This window comes from Eptesicus fuscus, chromosome 8, assembly GCF_027574615.1.
Source record: "Eptesicus fuscus isolate TK198812 chromosome 8, DD_ASM_mEF_20220401, whole genome shotgun sequence".
NCBI lineage: Eukaryota > Metazoa > Chordata > Mammalia > Chiroptera > Vespertilionidae > Eptesicus > Eptesicus fuscus.
In genome coordinates, this window is record NC_072480.1 from 13424465 (window position 1) to 13445034 (window position 20570).

Below are 20570 nucleotides of genomic sequence, written 5' to 3' on the forward strand. Positions count from 1 at the left end.
AATCTCATGTAAATGTTAAGCAGTCGTGATAGTATTGTACCATTTAAGAAAACTAGGCAAATTCAGAATTGAACAAGAATTGGGTCATTTTTATTAAGTAATAATAGATATAATTGAACTTTTGATACTTTCCCCCCTTAATGATATATGCTTTTTTATGTCAATTTCTTTGCTATAGATGGGCAGCCAGATATATCAAGGCCCTTTGGATCTCAGCCTTGGCATAGCTGTCACAAACTCATATATGTCAGGCCAAATCCCAAAACTGGGGTTCCTATAGGTCATTGGCCTGTTCCAGAGTCTTTTTGGCCAGATCAGAATTCTCCAACATTAGTAAGTACCAGAGAAACTGTGATTTTGTAATAGTAGCCATGTAGTTGTTTTTCATACTAGTTTTACTATTATCAGTTAAATGTGTGGCTAGCTTACAGGAATTAGATGTTCAAAGTGCTATAATAAGCTATTAGTTGCTTTAGTGTACTGTATTGTTTGTTATGTATAATGGAAAAAAAGGCATCTGTTTTCTTTAGAATCTAATACTATGCTTATGTTTTTATTATTAGCATCTGGGTACAGAATCATAAATATAAGGACTTTAAACATAATGTAACATAAAGATTTGTCTTGGAGACATAATTTGGAACTTAAGTGAAGGCTTCCACAATAATTTTGATAGTTTGCTTTCAATCTTTTAGGAGTTAGTCTTACAAATTCATGTTGACTTGCATGGTTTTAGTTATATTCATTGTTGTCAGTCTAGAGATTTAAGGTATAAAAGATTTTCTGGTCTTGTTTATATGAATTATTATTATTTAAAATACATTTTTATTGATTTCAAAGAGGAAGGGAGATGGAGAGAGAGAAAGAAACATCAATGATGAGAGAGAATTATTAATTGGCTGCCTTCTGCACCAGGGATTGAACCATGACCTCCTGGTTCATAGGTCAACACTCGACCACTGAGCCACACCAGCAGGGCTACATGAATTATTTTTTAGAAACAGTGAGACTTGCCATAGCTAAGTGGCTAGGTGGATAGTGTGGCTAAGTGGATAGAGTGTCAGCCTGCAGACTGAAGGGTCTAGGGTTAGATACCAGTCAAGGGCACACACCTCTGTTGCAGGCTCCTCCCCGGCCTGGGCCCTGGTCCAGGCTTGTGCAGGAGGCAGCTAATCAGTGTGTTTCTCTCACATCGATATTTCTGTCTTTCCCTCTCTCTTCCATTCTCTCTAAAAAACAAAGGAAAAATATCCTCGGGTGAGGATTAAAAAAACAACAGTAGGGCTTATTGAATGATTTATATGAATTACCAGTGTTCACTGTATGGTTTTCCTAATAATAGGGTAAATTTATACAAAACAATCTAATCTTGTTAATATATTTTCTTTCACATTAGTATATTTTTCTAGTATTTGAGGGCATCATGGCTATTTTGTGGGAGAGCATGCCATATTACCCTTAGAAGATAAGAATTATATTTTTTATTACTTTGAAGATAATTATATTTCAGATATTATTAAACAGTCTTAAATGTTTCATATAGCTATCACTTATGAATTAAATTGAATCCTATTTGACATCTTTTATACTTTAAACCTATATCAACTTTATAGGATAATATTTACTTTTAATCTACACAAGATCTATAAAGTGATATTTCCTTTATTCATTTGGGGTTTAATGAAATTAAGGTTTTATAAATTTCAGTGAAGTATCTTCATTCCTTTTCTTCTTTTTCTGATTGAACCATCATAGTTTTTCCAGTCTAGCCTTCTAGAGAAATTCTCAATTTCTTTGTTCATTTTACTTTCTCTTCTGAAGCTCTTTCAAGTCTTATAGAACAGATAACATATTTGTATGAAGTATTGCCTGGTTGATTATTCAGTTTATAGTCTTTATTTAATACCTACAGTAGTACTTATGGCACTTTGTTGGGTCTTAATAGAAATTCAAAATCAGGATCACAAGCAATATCTATTAACATTACTCTAGTTGTCTATTGCAAATTATTACAAACCATAGAGGAATTTGAAGTGTGGATAGGATTTCAGTGGGGGGAGGAAATAGTATGAGAAAAAAAATATGGAAGTAAAAAAGAATAAGGTATATTTAGAGGAAAACAAGTGTATTCCTGAGTAACGTGGGTCATAACACATACTGAGAGTACTATTAAATGAGCCAAATTGTTGATGACTGTAAGTGCAGGGTTAAGGAATTTAAGCCTCTTTTGGTGGGACTGAAAGGATAACAGACGACATTTTTTAGAGTGCTGCTCTAGGAAAATTGACCTGGTGGTTGTTATTTGCAGCAAAAGTGGATGTGTTGGAAGGGAATCGGGTTTCCTATTGGGCTATTGCTATAGTTCACATAAGAGATATTAAGAGTTTGGATTAAGATGATAGAAGAAAGAATCATAAGATGATAATGGGAAGAACTGGCAAAATTTAATGACTAAAGGATATTAGAGGGAAATAAATTTTTATTTCAAATAAAAAGTATTGAAAATAAATGTGATTTATTAGAGACTGATTCTGTATTTGAATCATGGCTTTACCAGTTATTAGCTAAACCTTAATTTCCTATCTGTTAAATAATTATAGTACCTCCTATCTCATAGGCTTCTTTGGGGATTAACTGAAATAATGCAAAATTTGTTTGCCAAATTCTAGAGGAATTCCCTCTGCCTCTCTTTTCCTCTTGACCTCAATATTTTCATCCAAAAAACAAGTGAGTTTCATGGACTGAATCAATAAGCAATGTGTTAGGTACAACTTAGGCACAGGAGCACAAGATGAATAAAACGCAGTGCTCACCCTGTTGAACCTAACCATTTTATAGGAAGGTCAGACATATAAACATAGTAGAGTACAGTGTGTTAACTGTAATAGAGGGGCAGAGCAGAACCCAGAGGAGGTGGTGCCTAATTGCCTGGTATGTGTTTGGGATACAGTGAAGGAGTATAAGGAAAGAAGTCTTTTAGTGGTTGATACTTGCCAGTTCAGACTTCAAAACTTTATTTGCAATATGCAAGGGAGAAAATAATAAAGCAGTCAAGGATAACATGTGAAACACGGGGGGCATGAAAGATGATGACCTATTTGAGCAGTTGCAAGTAGTTTGGCATGGCTAGAGCACAGAGTGTACACAGTGTGGTGGTTGAAAGGCAGATGGAGACCAGATCATTAAGGATCTTAGTGTATAATAAAAGAGTCTGGACCCTATTTTTAGGTGATTGGCTATTACTTTTATCAAATACTTTCAGGTAGGGTAATTACATGATTATATACATTTCATGGCCATAGGATTAGAGGGTGCTGACTAATTAGGGAGACTAATTAAAAATAAGCAGTTATACAACTCTAGTATGAGAAATGAAGGCATGAATTAGAGTGATAAGAAATAGAGGATAAATTTCTAGGAGATGGGAATTTAGTATTGACTGAGGGTAGTAACTAAATACTGAGCACTTGCCATATTTGTATTCTGCTAAGTGGCTTGGAATTTATGGACTCTTTATCTAGGTCTTTGTGACAGTTAAATATCGAGGATAAATAGGAGATATTAAGGACTAGAGGCCCAGTGCATGAAATTCCTGCACGGAGGGGGGGGGTTGTCCCTCAGCCCAGCCTGCACCCTCTCCAATCTGGGACCCCTCCGGGGATGTCTGACTGCCCGTTTGTTAGACAAACGGGCAGTCAGACATCCCTCTCACAATCCAGGACTGCTGGCTCCCAACTGCTCGCCTGCCTGCCTTCCTGATTGCCCCTAACCGCTTCTGCCTGCCAGCCTGATCACCCCCTAACCACTCCCCTGCCAGCCTGATTGATGCCTAACTGTTCCCTGCCAGTTTGTTTGTCCCTAACTGCCCTCCTCTACAGGCCTGGTCACCCCTAATTGCCCTCCCCTGCAGGCCTGGTCACCCCTAACTGTCCTTCCCTACAGGCCAGGTCCTCCCAACTGCTCTCCCCTGCAGGCATGAGTCCCCCCCAACTGCCTTTCCCTGCAGGTCCGGTCACCCCCAACTGCCCTCCTCTGCCGGCCTGGTCACCCCTAACTGCCCTCCCCTGCAGGCTTGATCGCCCCAACTGCCCTCCCTTGCAGACCTGGTCCCTCCCAACTGCCCTCCCCTGCTGGCCATCTTGTGGTGGCCATCTTGTGTCCACATGGGGGCAGGATCTTTGACCACATGGGGGCAGCCATTTTATATGTTGGAGTGATGGTCAATCTGCATATTACTCTTTTATTAGATAGGGTAGAGACCTGGTGTGTGTGGGGGCCAGCTGGTTTGCCCTGAAGTGTGTCCCGGATCAGGGTGGGGTTCCCTTGGGGCGTGGGGCAGCCTGGGCGAGGGGCCTGTGGTGGTTTGCAGGCCGGCCATGCCCCTGGTGACCCAAGCTGAGGCCCTGGTATCTGGGGTTTATTTATCTTCTACAATTGAAACTTTGTAGCCTGGAGTGGAGCCAAGCCTCCTGCTCACTCTGTGTTTCTGTTGGAATTTATTTACCTTCTATAATTGAAACTTTGTAGCCTTAAGTCGAGGCCTGGGCCGGCCAGGCTGCAGAAACTTGGCTTCCTCTATTGCCGGGGGCAACCCTAGCCTCCTGCTCTCTGCAGCTCCGTGGCTGCCACCATTGCTGTAGGAATTTATTTACCTTCTATAATTGAAACTTTGTAGCCTTGAGTGGAGGCCTGGGCCCACCAGGGTGTGTGGAAATCTTGGCTTCATCCATTGCTGGGGAAACCCAAGCCTCCCTCCTGCTCGCTCAGTGGCCGTAGCCATCTTGGTTGGAGTTAATTTACATACTCACTCTGATTGTCTAGTGGGTGTGGCTTGTTGGTGAAGCGGAGTGATGGTTAATTTGCATATTACTCTTTTATTAAATAGAATAATATCTACATTTTTAGAATAGGTTTTGTGGTTTGGAGAATAAATAAATTGGATAATAATGTGTGTGAGAGACCTATAGGAGATTTAGTTTATGTCTAGCAGGCATTTGGATACATACGAGAAATGAAAGGGATCTGGTCCCAACACAGAGTTGGGAGCCACCAATGTACAGATAGTAACTGAGGCTGAGAGTCCTTTATAGCTATTAAATTTTAAATTATATCTTCATAGCTCATATTTTCTTTACCAATCTTCAGTTGGTGAGATTTTATTTTCCATTTTCCAACAATTATTATTAGTTAAGTTGTGATTCAAGATCCAGGATGGGGATCACCATGTACCCAGGGCTTCCTTCACCACCCTGGGAGAAGGATGAAGGACAGAGGAGAGGTGTGTGGAGGCAGTTCAGATCTTCTCAGGAATCATGACTTCTGCCTGGTGGTTGTGGCCTAGGCTGACATCCAGGATATGGGACAGGGGTACTTGTACATATACCAGTAACATTCATATACGGAGACATCTCCCCCAGATGGCCAGCAGCTCCCTTTCCAGTTCTGGCTGAGGAAGTGGCTGTCAGAGGGGCAGTCTGGTAGATCTTAATTTTGGCCTTGATGTCTTCTGTAATGTTGCTGACTTCTAAAGATGCCCCTGAAGCTGGTTGGAGCTCATTGACCCTCAATAAAGACCAATAAGATTTTTAGGAAGGAAACTATTAAGGGGAAAATAGAGTAACATGCTCCCACCCTTTTTTTCCTTTGAAGTATTGTATTTTTTTGTATCTCTAGAAGTAGGGTGTATAAACCACAGGGATAACCAAAACAGTCTACCACAATAGGGAAGGAATACATTAAAACTTATTATGTACCTATACATTTATACATACTTAATAATTTATAAATAATTTAAAAAATATATATATATGTATATATCCTACCTAATAATAGAGTAATATGCAAATTGACCGTACCTTCGCTACACCCACAAGCCACGCCCACCAGGAAACCATTGCAGGGATGTTGGGGTGTGGCGGAGCCCAAGGCCGGGAAAGCCTCGGGCGGAGGCTTTCCCGGCCTTTGCCACCAGCGGGGAGCCTGCACGGATCGCAGGCAACAACCGGGGGTCGGCTCCTACGATCCGTAGCAGGGAGGCTGGGGTGCAGCAGAGCCAAGGCCGCCGCCCGAGGCCAAGTCCCGACCCTGAAATAAGGCAGAAGGCGGTGGCCACAGCCAAGGCCTGGGTCCCCGGTGCCGGCAGAAAACTGGTGCAGGCAGCCAGGTGAATGAAGGTCTATTGCACGAATCTTCGTGCAAACGGGCTGCTAGTATATATATATATATATACTAGAGGCCCAGTGCACAAAATTCGTGCACTGGGGGGGGAGGAGTCCTTCAGCCAAGCCTGCCCCCTCTGACAGACTGGGAGCCCTCAGGAGATGTCCTACTGATGGGGAGCGGGCCTAAGCCTCAGTCTGGCCTTCCCCTGCGGGAGGTGACTGGGTTGATCAGGGGAAGGCACCAGCCCCATCACCCCGCTGCTGCTGCCACTGTCACAGCCGCCAAGGTGTTTTCACCAACACGGACTCCAGTCCCTTCACCTTGAAAAAATGACAGCTTTCTTTAGGCACTTTTAAGATGTGTCTTTCATAGGATATGACATTTCTTTTCTTTCTTTCTTTTTTATCCTCACCTGAGGATATGTTTCCATTGATTTTTACAGAGCTTGGAAGAGAGAGGGAAAGACAGAGAGAAACATCAATGTGAGAGGGACACTTTGATTGGTTGCCTCCTGCATGAGCCCTGACCTGGGCCCTGGCTAGGGAGGAGCCTGCAACCTAGGTACATGCCCTTGATCAGAATCAAACCCGGACCCTGTGGTGGGCAGACCAAGCCTCTATTCACTGAGCCAAACTGGCTAGGGCAGGTTATGACATTTCTTAGTCCTCCAGCAGCGGACCTTTGTTTTTCCTCCAGGAGTGTGGTGGAAAAACCTTAGAACACGTTCTTAGGTTCTTATTACTCAAGTTACCAAGAACACTGTGAGAGGCAGCTTACAGGGAGCTTAGCCAATGAGCCTTCAGAAAAGGTGTTTCTTCTGCAGCTCATGCACAGAGGACCCCCTTCATTGTGTCTGCAGGGCTTCCGTCCACTGGGCTGGGGGCATGCCCCAAGCTGCGCCCCCCCAGCCCAGCGGCCCTGCTTTCTGTCAGCTGGGCCAGAGGCGTGTCCCAAGCTGCGCAGCATCGCTCCCCGGCCCAGCGTCTGTCCGCTTGGCGTGTCCCAAGTTGCGCTGCGGTGGCTCAGAGCTCACCCCCAGCCCACCGCCCGCTTTCTGTCAGCTGGGCTTCTATCTGCTGGGCCGGGGGCGTGTCCCAAGCCACGCAGCGGTGGCTCTGAGCAGCCCCCGGCCCAGCGTCTGTCCGCTTGGCGTGTCCCAAGTTGCGCTGCGGTGGCTCAGAGCTCACCCCCAGCCCACCGCCCGCTTTCTGTCAGCTGGGCTTCTATCTGCTGGGCCGGGGGCGTGTCCCAAGCCACGCAGCGGTGGCTCTGAGCAGCCCCCGGCCCAGCGTCTGTCCGCTTGGCGTGTCCCAAGTCGTGCTGCGGTGGCTCAGAGCTCAACCCCGGCCCACCGCCCACTTTCTGTCAGCTGGGCTTCTGTCTGCTGGGCCGGGGGCGTTTCCCAAGTCGCGCAGTGCCGGCTCTGAGCAGCCCCTGGCCCAGTGGCCCGGTTCTGTCAGCTGGGCTTCTGTCTGCTGGGCCAGGGGGTGTTCCAAGCTGCGCGGGTGGCGGCTCTGAGCATGCCCCCAGCCCAGCAGCCCAGCGTTCTGTCTGCAGCTCTTCCTCCCTCTGTGGCCTGTGAGTGGGACGCTAGCATCGTCACCATGGTGATGACGCTAGCGTCCCACCCTGGTGCTAGGTGGGCCGCCAAGCAGCCCTGGCTCTGAGCAGCCCCTGGCCCAACGGCCCAGTTCTGTCAGCTGGGCTTCCATCTACTGGGTCGGGGGCATGTCCCAAGCCGCGCAGGGCCAGCTCTGAGCAGCCCCCGGCCCAACGGCCCGGTTCTGTAGCTGGGCTTCTGTCTACTGGGCCGGGGGCGTGTCCCAAGCCGCTCAGGGCCAGCTCTGAGCAGCCCCCGACCCAGCGTCTGTCTGTTTGGCGTGTCCCAAGTCACACTGCGGCAGCTCAGAGCTCACCCCCGGCCCACTGCCTGCTTTCTGTCAGCTGGGCTTCTGTCTGCTGGGCCGGGGGCATGTTCCAAGCTGCACAGGCGGAGGCTCTGAGCGTGCCCCCAGCCCAGCAGCCCAGCGATGTGTCTGCAGCTCTTCCTCCCTTGGCGGCCTGTGAGTGGGACGCTAGCGTCGTCACCATGGTGACGATGCTAGCGTCCCACCCTGGTGCTATGTGGGCCGCCATCTTTGGTGCTATGTGGGCCGCCATCCAGCCCGCCCGCGTTTCCCTTCGGCGCCAGCCCCGGCCCCACCTCCGCCCCGCCTTCTCCTCCAGCCCGCTCGCTTTCGCTTCGCCCCCAGCCCCGCCTCCGCCCCGCCCTTGTCACCCGCCCCGCCTTCTCCTCCAACCCGCCTGCGTTTCCCTTCGCCCCCGGCCCCGCCTCCGCCCCGCCCTTCTCCTCCCCCCTGGCTTGCTTGCTTCTTCAAAGCTTTACTCCCTTCTGCAGCTCTTGGCTTCTTTGGACGCTGTCTTGATATGCAAATTAGCCGCCATCTTTGTTGGGGTAATTTGCATACTCGTCCTGATTGGTTGGTGGGCGTGGCTTGGCTGGTGGGCGTGGCTTAGGTGTAGCGAAGGTGCGGTCAATTTGCATATTTGTCTATTATTAGATTAGATAAAGAGGTAATATGCAAATTAGCTGGGGCGCCGTAACAGTCACAACCAGCTCAAGAAGAGGTTGAGCGCAGATGGGCAGGAGGGGACTGCTTGCACTGTGAGGCAAGCCATGGATGGCACAGCCCCAGAGCAAAGAGGCAGGGGGCGTGCCCAGGCCACCACCGCCGCTGCCCGGCCCCAGCAGGCCCTGGAGCGGGAGCGGAGAGGCAGGGGGCCTGCCCAGGCCGCCGCCTCTGGGAGACAGTGTCCCAGCAGGCCCGCCTCTGCGTGTGAGCTGCAGAGGAAACACCTTTTCTGATCACTCATTGACTAAGCTCCCTGTGTGCCACTCGCAGCGTTCTTGATAACTTGGGTAATAAGAATCCAAGAAGGTGCTCTAGGGTTTTTCCACCTCACTCCTGGGGGAAAAAATGAAGGTCTGCTGCTGGAGGGGCTAAGAAATGTCATATCCTGCCCTTCTGATCAAGGGCATGTACCTAGGTTGCAGGCTCCTCCTTGGCCGGGGCTCAGGTCAGGGCTCATGCAGGAGGCAACCATTCGAAGTGTCCCTCTCACATTGATGTTTCTCTCTGTCTTTCCCTCTCTCTTCCATGCTCTCTAAAAATCAATGGAAAAATATCCTCAGGTGAAGATTAAAAAAAAAGAAAAAGAAAGAAAGAAAGGTCATATCCTATGAAAGAGACATCTTGAAAATGCCTAAAGAAAGTTGTTATTTTTTTGTGGTGAAGGGACTGGAGTCCATGTTGATGAAAACACCTTGGCGGCCAACAGTGGCAGCAGCAGCGGGGTGATGGGGGTGGCGCCTTCCCCTGATGAGCCTGCTGAGGGAGGCTAGACTGCAGTTTAGGCCTGCTCCCCACCTAAGCCGTCAGTAGGACATCCCCTGAGGGCTCCCAGACTGTGAGAGGGGGCAGGCTGGGCTGATGCCCCCGCCCCCACCCCAGTACACGAATTTTGTGCACTGGGCCTCTAGTAAATATATATAATGTCCTAACTTAATTGTATATTCAAAAACTTGAAGGTATATGATCAGTTTGGAAAACACTACTCTATACAAGTAATTTTGAATTTCTACAAGTGAGGACTTAAAATGGAAGGTTTCTATGTGTTCCTTGTTTCTTGGATATCTTGGATATAAAACACAATGAGTACTTATTCCAAAATTTTACATTGTAAACCTAAAAAGATTTCCATTTTATGTAGATTTTGAAGTGTTTTGTGTTTTTCTTCTGAACATTATATAATTTAAGCTTTGCATTTTTAAGTATTTTCTTTCAGCTAATGATGCTTTCTGTAGTAAATTAAACTCTGACTAGTAAAACTTATGAAAAGTAATTTTGGTAGTGAGGGATACTGAAAATGAGTTTGTTCCTGGTATTTTGTGTAAATAGTAATAAGATTTTCCCCTCTAGCCACCTCGTACATCTCATCCTGTAGTGAAGTTTTCCTGTACAGATTGTGAACCAATGGTTATTGACAAATTGCCTTTTGACAAATATGAGTTGGAACCTTCACCACTGACTCAATTTATCCTGGAAAGGAAATCTCCTCAAACATGTTGGCAGGTGAGCTGAACAATTTAAGTTAAATGTTTCTTAAAAAGTTAAATATAATCAATAGTTTATATAAACATTCTGTAAAGGTTTTAACCTTCATAAAAATAGGAAGTTTTTTCCCTGGCCAGTGTGGCTCATTTGGTTGTAACGGTCATCACCAAAAGGTTGTGAGTTCTATTCCTGGTCAGGGCACATACACAGGTTTCGGGTTCAATCCCAACTGGGGCACATCTGGGAGGCAATCAATCGATGTTTCTCTCTCTCTCTCTCTCTCTCTCTCTCTCTCTCTCTCTCTCTCTCTCTCTCTCATTCATTCCTTTCTCCCTCCATTTCTCCCTCTCCCTTTACCTCTCCCTTCCTCTCAAATTCAGTAAAAACGTATCTTCAGGTGAGGATTAAAAAATAATTAGTTTTAACCACTTCTTTTTAACAGGTATATGTGAGCAATAGTGCAAAATATAGTGAACTTGGTCATCCCTTTGGTTACTTGAAAGCCAGTACAGCACTGAACTGTGTCAACTTATTTGTGATGCCTTACAATTACCCAGTCCTCCTTCCCCTTTTAGGTAAGTCATTCTTGTCACATTCTCTGTGGCTTAGCATACGTAGGAACATTCTCTGAGTTTTCTGTCTGCTAAAAATTAATGAAAATGTCTTTAAAATTTTAAACCTGTCAAAGGTTGTTTTATTACATGTTTGTGGTAAATTGAAAGGCAGTGTCAAATCACCTTTGAGTCAACAATTTATGAAGGTATTATATTTTAAATTTTTAAATTAAATATTCTAGCCCTGGCCAGGTGGATCAGTTGGTTGGAGCCTTGTCCTGTAGACCAAACGGTTGTGGGTTTGATTCCCGGTCAGGACACATACCCAGGTTCTAGGGTTTGATGCCTGGTTGGGGCTCATATAGGAGGCAACTGATTAATGTTTCTCTCTCTTGCTGTCTCTCTCTAAAATCAGTAAACATGTCCTTGGGTGAGGATTTAAAAAAATTAAATATTCTAATTCTTTAAGTTAGATTAAATATAAATTTAAGTTAGATTGCTTACATAGTTAGAATTAGTAACATAGGCTTTGTATTTGGTAAATAAGACATTTTGTGAAACATAGTCATAAAATATGAGTGTATTTTCTTGTAAGAAAATATGAGTGTATTTTCTTGTAAGAATTAATTTTCACTTGGCTGATATTTTTATTTTTAAAAAAGAATTAACTTGCTCCAAAATCCTAATATATAAAAAGCCAGGAGTCGTTACGACTGAAACAACCGGATGGATGACCGAAAATGGGGCGACCAGGCCAGCAGGGAGGACAGTGAGGAACAACCAAACCACTGAACAGCAGGCTGCGTGGGGCGGCAGTGAGGAGAGACCAGACTGGTGGGGAGGGGGGCAGTTGGGGGCGACCAGGCCGGCAGGGGCGGCAGTTAGGGGCGACCAGGCCGGTGGGAAGGGGGGCAGTTGGGGGCGACCAGGCCGGCAGGGGGGGCAGTTAGGGGCGATCAGGCTGGCAGGCAGGTGAGCAGTTAGGAGCCAGCAGTCCAAGATTGGGATTGGACCTAAATTGGCAGTTGGACATCCCTCGAGGGGTCTTGGATTGGAGAGGGTGCAAGCTGGGCTGAGGGGACCCCCTCCTCCCCCCCCCGCCCATGCACAAATTTTGTGCACTGGGCCTTTAGTAATATGATAAAAGCCTAAAGTTAGTTTATGGGGATCATCTATCTATAATTTTTGAGGTGTACTCTTGGAGAAGACTAATTTTCCTTTATGAAATTATTCAGATTTTGTAGTCAAAATATTAGTAGGTATATTTTATAGAAAACACTTTGCATACTTGTTTCTTTTCTCAAATCTGTTTCATGTCTAGGTCTATATAGGGTAGTTTTTCCTTGTGTGTTTCCTGATTCCTCCTTGATGTAATTCTATACCATAATTGGCATTTTTTCATTTTTAAAATGTTATTACTAATTGAAAATTCCAGAACCAAAAATTTTACCCCTTTTATTTTATTAAAAGCTTATATCTCACGTTACTTTTCCTTTTATAAATAAGAAAACAGACTAAACTGACCTGATTTTTGTCTAGTAATGATAGTTTGTTTACATTATACATTTATAGATGACTTGTTTAAAGTACATAAAGCAAAACCAACATTGAAATGGAGACAGTCATTCGAAAGTTATTTGAAGACAATGCCTCCCTACTATCTTGGGGTAAGAATATTATTGTTAAAAATAGAACCTGTTATAAAGTTTTATATTATGCTTATACTTTATTGCATTACAAACTTCTATTTAATGCTGTTATAGATTAAATGTTATGAAAATTGTGTTTACAAATGACCAATATAAATATAGTGGGAAAGAAATGTTTCTTGACTTGCAAAATGATGATGATGATGATCATGAATATATACAATGCTTACCCTGTGCCTGGTACTATCTTAAGCACTTTACAGGTATTAATCTTATTTAATTTATATAGTAATCCTCTGAGTAGGACTGATCATTGTTCCTGTTTCACAGATGAGGAAACTAAGGCACTAAAATATTAAGTAAGTTGTCTAAGGCTACATTGCAAATATATGGGGCACTGGAATTCAATCCCAGGCAGTCTGGCTTTAGAATTTAGGTTTTTAATCTCAATTGTTGTACTATGTTTTCTAATTGCCCTTTCAGAATTATTTCTTTCTAAGGGTACAAAATTATTTTTGTTTCATTCCTAAATCTTCAGAAATATGTTTTTAGGTTAAGATAAGTATATATTCTCATAGAACCATATATTTTTAGAACCGTAAATTTTCTAATTACTTAAAACCTAGTTTATCATAGTAGATAAGACCAATAATGTATATATTATTAAGTATACTTTATTTTATGAAAAGTAACTTTTTTAGACATTACTTCTGCTTTTAATTCAGGAGTATTTTAGCATTTGACTATAACTGATCTTTGTAAATGGTTTCTCATAAGAACATTAATTTCTTGAACTTTAAAAATAATATTTTATAGTTTTAAGTGATAAGTTTATGAGTGTCTAGCACATAATGCCTGCCTCGTAAGAGAGTGAAAAGAAGAAACACTTTGAATATCAAATGTTACATATGTTGACTAATTTACATTTCATAGCAACCCGAGGATTTAGCCACAACTACATGGATATTAAATATCAGAGCTGGGATTTGATTCTAGTTTTACACAAAGGCTTATACACTTTCTAATATATCAGTGAATTATCCTTTTTCTGTCTGTATTCCATTCAAATATGCTAGACACTCCTGCTAGTGATATTTTTCATTGTACAAAGTGGTTTCAATTGGTCTCTTGTTACAATTAAATATAATTTCATTATATCACATCCATAGTAAATATTACACTTTTTTTTCCCTCCTCATTTTTCCTTCAGAGCTTCTTTCTGTGTTTTATTTTTTTTTCAGCCTAGCTAATGATAATGGTCATAATGATTAACACTTACTGAATGCTTACTGTGTGCCAGTTGCTTTTATAAGTGCTTTACATGTATTGATTAATTTAAAACCATGACAACCATGTGAAGTAGATACTATTATTGTCATTTACAAATGAGAAAAACTAAGGCATAGAGAGGTTATATAACCTGGTATAGTGTTACAAAGCTAGTGAGTGGTTGAGTTACACGTACACAGTTTCCCAAAGTAGAAATCTATTTCCTTTGACTCCTTTCATCTACTACCCAAGTTCTACCAAATCTACTTCTGCAGTGTCTCCTGCCATTTCTTTCAAATTTACTATCTCCAGGGATACTAAGAAGTTTAGGACTTCACCTTTTTTCACCCTGGGTGTTATTGTTATAGTCTCTAATCCCTTTTTACTAGTATTTCAAACTGCCTTACATACCACTGACAAACATTTTACTGAAATACAAATATGTTGTTACTCTCTTATTGAAGAAAAGGAGAAATTTGGGGGGGCAGAAATTTTCAAAACTGACATAACACATCCAGCCATAAATTCCTGACAAGTGATGGTTGTTGTTTTTTTGCCTATAGCCTCTGAGGAAAGCTGTTAGAATGATGGGAGCACCTAACCTCATAGCAGACAGTATGGAGTATGGACTAAGTTACAGTGTCATTTCATACCTCAAAAAATTGAGTCAACAGGTAATGTTAAGAAATAGAGCCATTACATATTTTGAATGGTTTTTAAGATGGTTAGCAGACCATCTATTAGTTCTTGATAGTTCCAGAAGAATTTCATTATATTACTATATACATTTTAAAATCACATATATCATATATCCATAATTCTGTCTCAAGTACATGGTATGCTATGATTTGAAATGTTAATTTCAAATAATAATTCCTAGTTTATGAAATGGCTTCCTAGACTTTCTCTATGTGAATAGTCTTTGTTTTGAGAAATTCATGTTAGAAAGTTGTTTTTCTTGGATAAAATATCAGTTTCTTTTGTTTTGTGCTTTAAAACCTATCGTGTTTCTTTTTTTTTTTCTTTCAAAATGGTAGTTTATTTTGAAATGTTTGTAAGAGATATTGAATTTTGTTATTTGGGGCATAAATCACATTAACAGATACTATGGTAGTTCAACAATAGAGTTTAACTGACTGTCAAGTTACTACTGTCATATAAAATACAACATTTTCCCAGTACTTCTGCCATCTCTACTTTAACTGCTACCAGTAATTGAAATGCAGGTTGTAAAGAGTCAAAATAATGGTATTTGCTTTCCAGTGAAAAATTACCTCATCATTTGCTGTATGTATGAACATTAGTTATATCCTAATGTCTTTAAGTAAATATTGATGCAATGATTTTTTTCTAACTTTATATCACCTCTGAATTAGAAATACATATTTTTATTTAGGGCATCTTTACATTTCATGGTTTAAGTATAGTAGGTATTAATAAATACAATTAGCCCAGCTGATGTGGCTCCATAGATTAAGCATAGTCCCATGCACCTTGAGTTCACCAGTTCGATTCCCAGTCAGGACACACGTGCTGGTTGTGGGCTCAATCCTTGGTAGGGGGCATGCAGGAGGCAGCTGATGAATGTTTCTCTCTCATCAATGTTTCCATCTCTCTTCCTCTCTCTAAAAAAAATCAATAAAAACATTTTTTTTTAAATTAGATAAATAAATACAATTAAAGTTGTGTTTGTTCACCCTGCTCCAAAAGGTTATAATAATGATTTAAAATCATAAGACATTGTTTAAACTATGTTTAATTTACCAAGTACTTGACATAAAGTATGTCACTTGAGATTTCAATTTCTTATATACTTTTTAAATATATAAATGTTTAGTTTATAGAAGATTAAAACTGTAGTATTTAATTTACCAATTTATATTATATCAAGATAATTCTTGTTTGTTTTTTACTGTAGGCCAAAATAGAATCTGATCGAGTCATTGGATCTGTAGGCAAAAAAGTAGTACAGGAAACTGGAATTAAAGTTCGAAGCCGATCACATGGTTTATCAATGGCCTATAGGAAAGATTTTCAACAACTCCTCCAGGGAATTTCAGAGGATGTTCCTCATAGACTGCTGGACCTGAACATGAAAGAATACACTGGGTTCCAAGTTGCTTTGCTCAATAAGGTAATAGTTACATGAATTTAGTACTGTTCTAGTTATATTCTGTTACATTATTGAATATAGATAAAATTTTCTATTAACTGAAACTGTTTGTCCAAATTTTCAGAAGTACTTTTTATGCTTCTGCAGCATAATCATTATACTTTGATTGAATAATTGAATTTTAGAATTAAAACAGACAGCCCTGGCTGGTCTCAATTGGTTGGGCATCTTCCTGTGCACTGAAAGATTGCCAGTTTGATTCCTGGTCAGGCACATGCATGGGTTGTGGTCTCAGTCCCCCCCTACATCTCCACCCCCGGTGGAGAGCATGCAGGAGGCAGTCAATTGATGTTGCACACTCACATTGATTTTTCTCTCTCCCTCTCCCTTACTCTCTCTAAAAATCAATAACTATTCTTTTTTAAAAATATATTTTTTATTGATTTTTTACAGAGAGGAAGGGAGAGGGATAGAGAGTTAGAAACATCGATGATAGAGAAACATCGATCAGCTGCCTCCTGCACAGCCCCTACTGGGAATGTGCCCGCAACCAAGGTACATGCCCTTGACCGGAATCGAACCCAGGACCCCTCAGTCTGTAGGCCAATGCTCTATCCACTGAGCCAAACCAGCCAGGGCAATAACTATTCTTAAAAAAATAAAAAAATACTGTCCATGGTGAGTGAATGAATATATTGACAAAAAGTAAACCAACCCATTTATTTTATAAGTTAGTAAACAGAGGCTTAGAGATTGCTTAAAGTTATATAGCTAATGGTAGAGTCACTATAATTTGGTACTTATGACCTTGAGTGCACAGTGTGATCCTAAAATGCTTTATGAATACTTGTTATTAAAAAGGTCTAATTCCAGCAGCTTTTTTTAAAAAAACAAGCTGATTCTAAAATTCATATGGATAAGTGTAAAGGTACTAGAATAGCTAAAACAATTTTGGAAACGAATAAAGTTGAGCAACTTGCACTATCCAATTTTAAAAGTTACTGTGAAGCTACAGTGATCAGCAGTTTGTGTTGTTCGCATAAGGATAAACATATAGATAAATGGAACAGAATATAGTCTAGAAGTTGTAGGCCCTCACACAAATAGTCAATTTTTAACAAGGTGCCAAATAATTCAGTAGGTGAGAATACAATCCTTTCAACAAGTAGCACTAGAAAAATTGGATATCCATCTATAATATTAAAGGCGGGATATGCTAATCAGACCGGATGTTCTTCTGGATGACCTTCCAGATGAAGAAGCCGCAGCAGGCGGCGGCGGCGGAGCCGAAGTGAGGCCGAGGCAGAGGCAGCCGCCACGGTGGCAGGGGTCAAGACAGAGGCAGCCACCACGGCAGTGGGGGCGAGCCCCTTGCATGAATTTCGTGCACCAGGCCTCTAGTATTCAAAATAATTAACTTGACCCTTACCTAACATTACTTGAAGTGATCATGGTCTTAAGTGTAAGAACTAAAACTGTAAACTAAAAGAAAACTAGAGAAAGTCATTATGAACTTGGGTCATAGATCCTGGAAGAGTTCTAAAATACAAAACAAAAAGCACTTGATAAATTGAACTTCATTGAAATTATTAATTCAAATGAAACTTTGAAAAATTAAAAGGAACTTATAACCTGGGAGCAAAGCACATATTGAATAAAGAATTTAATATCAAAATCCTTAAAGAACTCATAGAACCCAATAATAAAGAGATAAACATCCCCATAAAAAAAGGGCAAATATTTGAACAGATACTTCACCAGATAAGATATACAAACTTGAACAAGCACGTGAAAAGACAGTCAACCTTATTGATCATTAGGGAAATTAAAACCATAATGAGGTCCCACTTTACACCCACTAGAATGGCTAAAATTTAAAAGACTGAAAAATGTCAAGTGTTGGTAAGGATGTAGAGCAACTGGAACTCTCATCCTATCTAATAAAAGAGTAATATGCAAATTGACCGTACCTCTGCTACACCAACAAGCCATGCCCACCAGCCAATCAGGAGTGAGTATGCAAATTAACCCAACCAAGATGGCTGTGGCCACGGAGAGAGCAGGAGGCTTGAGTTGCCTCCAGTGATGGAGGAACCCAAGCTTTCTGCACACCCTTGTCGGTCCAGGCCTCCACTTAAGACTACAAAGTTTCAATTATAGAAGATAAATAAATCCCAACAAAAATGGCTACGGCCACGGAGCAAGCAGGAGGCTTGGCTCCGCTCAAGGCTACAAAGTTTCAATTATAGAAGATAAATAAATCCCAGATACCAGGGCCTTTGCTTGGGTCGCTGGGGGGCGTGGCCAGCCTGCAAACCACCACAGGCCCCTCGCCCAGGCCACCCCACGCCCCAAGGGAGCTCCCACCCTGATCCGGGACACCCTTCAGGGCAAACCAGCTGGCCCCCACCCGTGCACCAGGCCTCTGTCCTATCTAATAAAAGAGTAATATGCAAATTTACCATCACTCCAACACACAAGATGGCTGCCCCCATATGGACACAAGATGGCCGCCACAAGATGGCCAGCAGGGGAGGGCAGTTGGGAGGGACCAGGCCTGCAAGGGAGGGCAGTTGGGGGCGATCAAGCCTGCAGGGAAGGGCAGTTAGGGGTGACCAGGCCGTCAGAGGAGGGAAGTTGGGGGCAAACGGGCCTACAGGGGAGGGCAGTTGGGGGGGTCCCAGGCCTGCAGGGGAGAGCATTTGGGGGGACCAGACCTGCAGGGGAGGGCAGTTAGGGGCAATCGGGCTGGCAGGGGAGCAGTTAGGCATCAATCAGGCTGGCAGGGGAGTGGTTAGGGGGTGATCAGGCTGGCAGGCAGAAGCGGTTAGGGGCAATCAGAAAGGCAGGCAGGCGAGCAGTTGGGACCCAGCAGTCCTGGATTATGAGAGGGATGTCCGACTGCCCATTTAGGATCGGGCCTAAACAGGCAGACATCCCTCGAGGGGTCCCAGATTGGAGAGGGTGCAGGCTGGGCTGAGGGACACACCCCCCCGCCCCCCATGCATGAATTTCGTGCACCGGGCCTCTAGTATTACTTATTGTACTAATATATATATAATATATATGTTACATATATGTTGTTTATATAGCAATTATAGGTATCTACTCAAGAGAAATGGGTAGATATTATTATTGGTAATACTCCAAAACTCTAAACAGTCCATTGTTGATCAACTGGTGAATGGATAAAAGGTATGGCATATCCATATAATGAAATACTACTTTACTATGATAAAAAGGAATAGACTACTGATACATGAACAACATGGATGAATCTCAAAAGCATCATGCTAAGTGAAAGAAGCCAGATAGAAAATTTTAGATATTGCAAAATTCCATTTATAAAATGGAATGTACAGAGACAGAAAGCCGATAAGTTGTTGCCTGGGGCTAATAATAGGGATTGACTACAAATGGGCACAAGGAACTTTCTGAAATGATGGAAGTATTCTAAAACTGGATTGTGGTGATTATTTCACAACTATAAATTTACTAATACTCATCGAACTGTATACTTAAATAGGTAGTTGTATAGTATGTACATTATACATCAAAACGTAAGATAAGATCTTGGAAGTCTTTAAAATTTGGGTGTTTACTTCTTTTAATCAGAGAATATAATAAAATCTTGAGTTGGATATAAATTTGAGATGATTTGGTTGAGCTCACTACCAAGTTTTTATCTTTTGGTTCCCAAAACAGTACTTTTAAGATTGCATCACAACTCTATTCTGTTTTTTAAGGTAATTAGTTAACTTATATATATTATTTTTAAAACTATGTGCAAGGTAGAGATTTTAGTCTCTTAATTCTATATTTATAAATAACTTTTGTCTTTGAATATTTTCAATAGGATTTAAAGCCACAGACATTTAGAAATGCGTATGACATACCTAGACGGAATCTTTTGGATCACTTAACAAGAATGAGATTTAATCTTATGAAGAGCACCCGAAGATTTCTTAAAGGACAGGATGAAGGTTAGATCATTATTTTAATACTGGTATTTTTCTCTTAATATTAAGACACAATAGGGTAATACTGTAACTCTTAAAGAATTATTGCACAATTCTCATTGTAAATTCAAACAAATTAAGTAAAAAGTCATCCCTGATTCTTTACATTTTTTTCTGTCTTCACTATAGAATTTGCTTCAAATTCTATTCCCCAGATATAACCACCTTTGTTAACAGCTTAGTTTCCTTTCTTGATTTTTCGTCCATTCACACATCCAGACACATACACAAACTGAGTTATTTTATTATGATACTAGTAGCCCTGCGCACATATCCGTGCGCCAGTAGCTCGCCAGTAGCTCGCTACTGCCCTCCAGTAGCTCTCCGCCCACTGCCCCACCCTCCTGTAGCTCTCCCCGCCCCCCCTCATAGTTTGCTTCCCTGCCCCCTCCTGTAGCTCTCCGTTGGCAGCTTGTATCCAGTAGTTCACTGCTGCTCTCCTATAGCTCTCCGCTCACTGCCGCACCCTCCTGTAGCTCCCTCTGGCCCCCCCCATCCCCCTGCACTCCTCCCATAGTTTACTGGCCTGCCCCTTCCTGTAGCTCTCCGCCACCTGCTTGTAGCTCACTGCCCCACCCTCCTGCTGATTCGCTCGTTACACAGTCGGTTGTTAGGCTTCACAGCATAACGACCATTTGCATATTACATCTTTATTATATAGGATACCAATATCTGATGGCTTAACTCTC

The 20570-nt window shown here is 42.3% G+C and overlaps 1 protein-coding gene across 3 annotated transcripts in view; it reads left to right on the top strand.

The window, feature by feature from the left end:
• The window catches only part of INTS6 (integrator complex subunit 6), a 108289-nt gene that overhangs the window by 72108 nt on the left and 15611 nt on the right, over positions 1 to 20570 (top strand). For 2 of the 3 annotated variants that reach the window (XM_008152074.3, XM_028161367.2), the window contains 7 exons: positions 179 to 333; positions 10143 to 10295; positions 10720 to 10852; positions 12404 to 12498; positions 14313 to 14423; positions 15668 to 15883; positions 19719 to 19845. In XM_008152074.3, coding sequence (XP_008150296.1) covers positions 179 to 333; positions 10143 to 10295; positions 10720 to 10852; positions 12404 to 12498; positions 14313 to 14423; positions 15668 to 15883; positions 19719 to 19845 — 990 coding nt within the window. The remainder of the gene's footprint in view (positions 1 to 178; positions 334 to 10142; positions 10296 to 10719; positions 10853 to 12403; positions 12499 to 14312; positions 14424 to 15667; positions 15884 to 19718; positions 19846 to 20570) is intronic. The other variant, XM_028161363.2, reaches the window with a different exon arrangement.